Source organism: Gloeophyllum trabeum (genome assembly GCF_000344685.1).
Source record: "Gloeophyllum trabeum ATCC 11539 unplaced genomic scaffold GLOTRscaffold_00331, whole genome shotgun sequence".
Taxonomy (NCBI): Eukaryota; Fungi; Basidiomycota; class Agaricomycetes; order Gloeophyllales; family Gloeophyllaceae; genus Gloeophyllum; species Gloeophyllum trabeum.
In genome coordinates, this window is record NW_006920739.1 from 1 (window position 1) to 1,728 (window position 1,728).

General features: G+C 49.9%; 1 protein-coding gene across 1 annotated transcript; it reads right to left on the reverse strand.

The window, feature by feature from the left end:
* Positions 1 to 749: 749 nt before the first annotated feature.
* GLOTRDRAFT_134610 (uncharacterized protein) lies at positions 750 to 1,346 on the reverse strand (the record flags this gene model as incomplete). The annotated part of the gene is made up of 1 exon (XM_007873565.1): positions 750 to 1,346. One exon carries the CDS (start codon positions 1,344 to 1,346, stop codon positions 750 to 752), a length of 597 nt encoding a protein of 198 aa, XP_007871756.1.
* Positions 1,347 to 1,728: the final 382 nt, after the last annotated feature.

Consider the following 1,728-nt stretch of genomic DNA (forward strand, 5'->3'; position numbering starts at 1 on the left):
CCCTAACCCTAACCCTAACCCTAACCCTAACCCTAACCCTAACCCTAACCCTAACCCTAACCCTAACCCTAACCCTAACCTAACCCTAACCTAACCCTAACCCTAACCCTAACCCTAACCCAACTCCTTCCTGGTTTCGTTGCAATGGTCACGTGACTCGTGGGAGTCCACCCCACGTGGCTGCGGAGACTGCCGTGGCCGGTCGGATAAAACCGAACACAAGCTCGCGTGGTGTGCGGGCCGTGGCCTTCCTTAATTGGGAGGTTGGTAACCTTTCTGATCGGCTATTGCTGACTCCGTGGTTCGCGGGGCGGGTGACATCATCAATCAAAGAATACTTTGGCGGCATCATCATGTGGTTCCCGGCAAGGGGAAACCTCGGAGTCGGCATGGCAAGCCGATATCACATGAACCCGGAACTTAACCGTGCCGGTATGCCGTTCGTACAGTATCGCTGACGCGTACAAGGTTTTATTTAGAACAACCAATCCCTTTCGAAGAATTACAGAGGTAAAGTTTCTCCGTAATTTGAAATGTCCCTGAAAGGTAGGGCCTTTGTTCCTCGGCTGCTCGGCAGCCGACGGCATCGGCTCGGAGCTACGGGAAGTACTTCCGCTTAGTCGTGCACACTGACTTAGCGGCCCGTCAAATTTCAAAATACTACGCAGACCTGAAGAGCATAAAATGCGAAACGGGTAGAGGCTTAGTTCCCCAGAGAACTAGCCCGTTGTCTGCTAGTTTCGCTAACTCTAGTCACTCTCCGACTCGCTGCGCTCGTCGTCGAGTGCCTCCCTAACCCTATCATACATAACTACCTTCACCCTGGGACAATCTATCCCATGGATTAAGGTTGTTGTTGCTACGATCCAAGGCATAGTGCCCTTGAACCATGCTTCTTCATTCAAGAACCGTTGCATGTCAGACAAGGATGTCTTATCGCTGTGAGAAATACAGTTGTTGAAGTGGCGTCCCAGTTCTTTGGCACGTTCCACAGAGGGGCAGAAAATGATACCCCTGCACTTGTCATCCCAGTAGTTGGCTTGCATGTACGCAGCAACATCCACAATGAGCCGAGCCTGGCTACGGACACGGGGGTTGACTGCGAAGAGACTGTATGACAAGTTTGCACGATACGTTGGAGCACGGAGAATGGGTGTAGAGTTGGGCAGAGCTGCAATTTCCAAGTAGCGCTTCTCCATATATGCAGGGATTGTTGCACTGAGGTGGATCTTCTGCACAGGATATGCTGCAAGTTCACTCAGCCTCAGAAAGTTGCTACGGAAGTTAGAGTCTGTTATGAGTTGATGGGCTTCATCCAGTACAATCCGAGTGATGGAGCTCTCCATTTGCCGGTAATAGCTAACAATACTTAGTTGTGTTACACCACATACAACAGAAGCAGGCTTACTTTTTAAATTTCTCAGACACTGCAGTCTCCAGTGCAACATAAATCACTTGACAGTCACATTGGATTGGATCCCCAGAACGCCATTGACGGCAGGTAATTCCCAATTCCTGAGTCCTTCGTACCATGTTATCCAGCAATGACCTGTTGGGAATAATCACCACGCTCTTGAAGAGAGGCTCTTGCACCACAGGGATAAGCCAAGCCAGAGTCTTTCCCCCACCAGTAGGGAGAATACCGATAAAACTTTTCTGTCTGTTCATTGCAGTAATAACAATATCCCTTTGGACTGTTGACTGCCAGTTTGCATTTGCCCCAAGCAG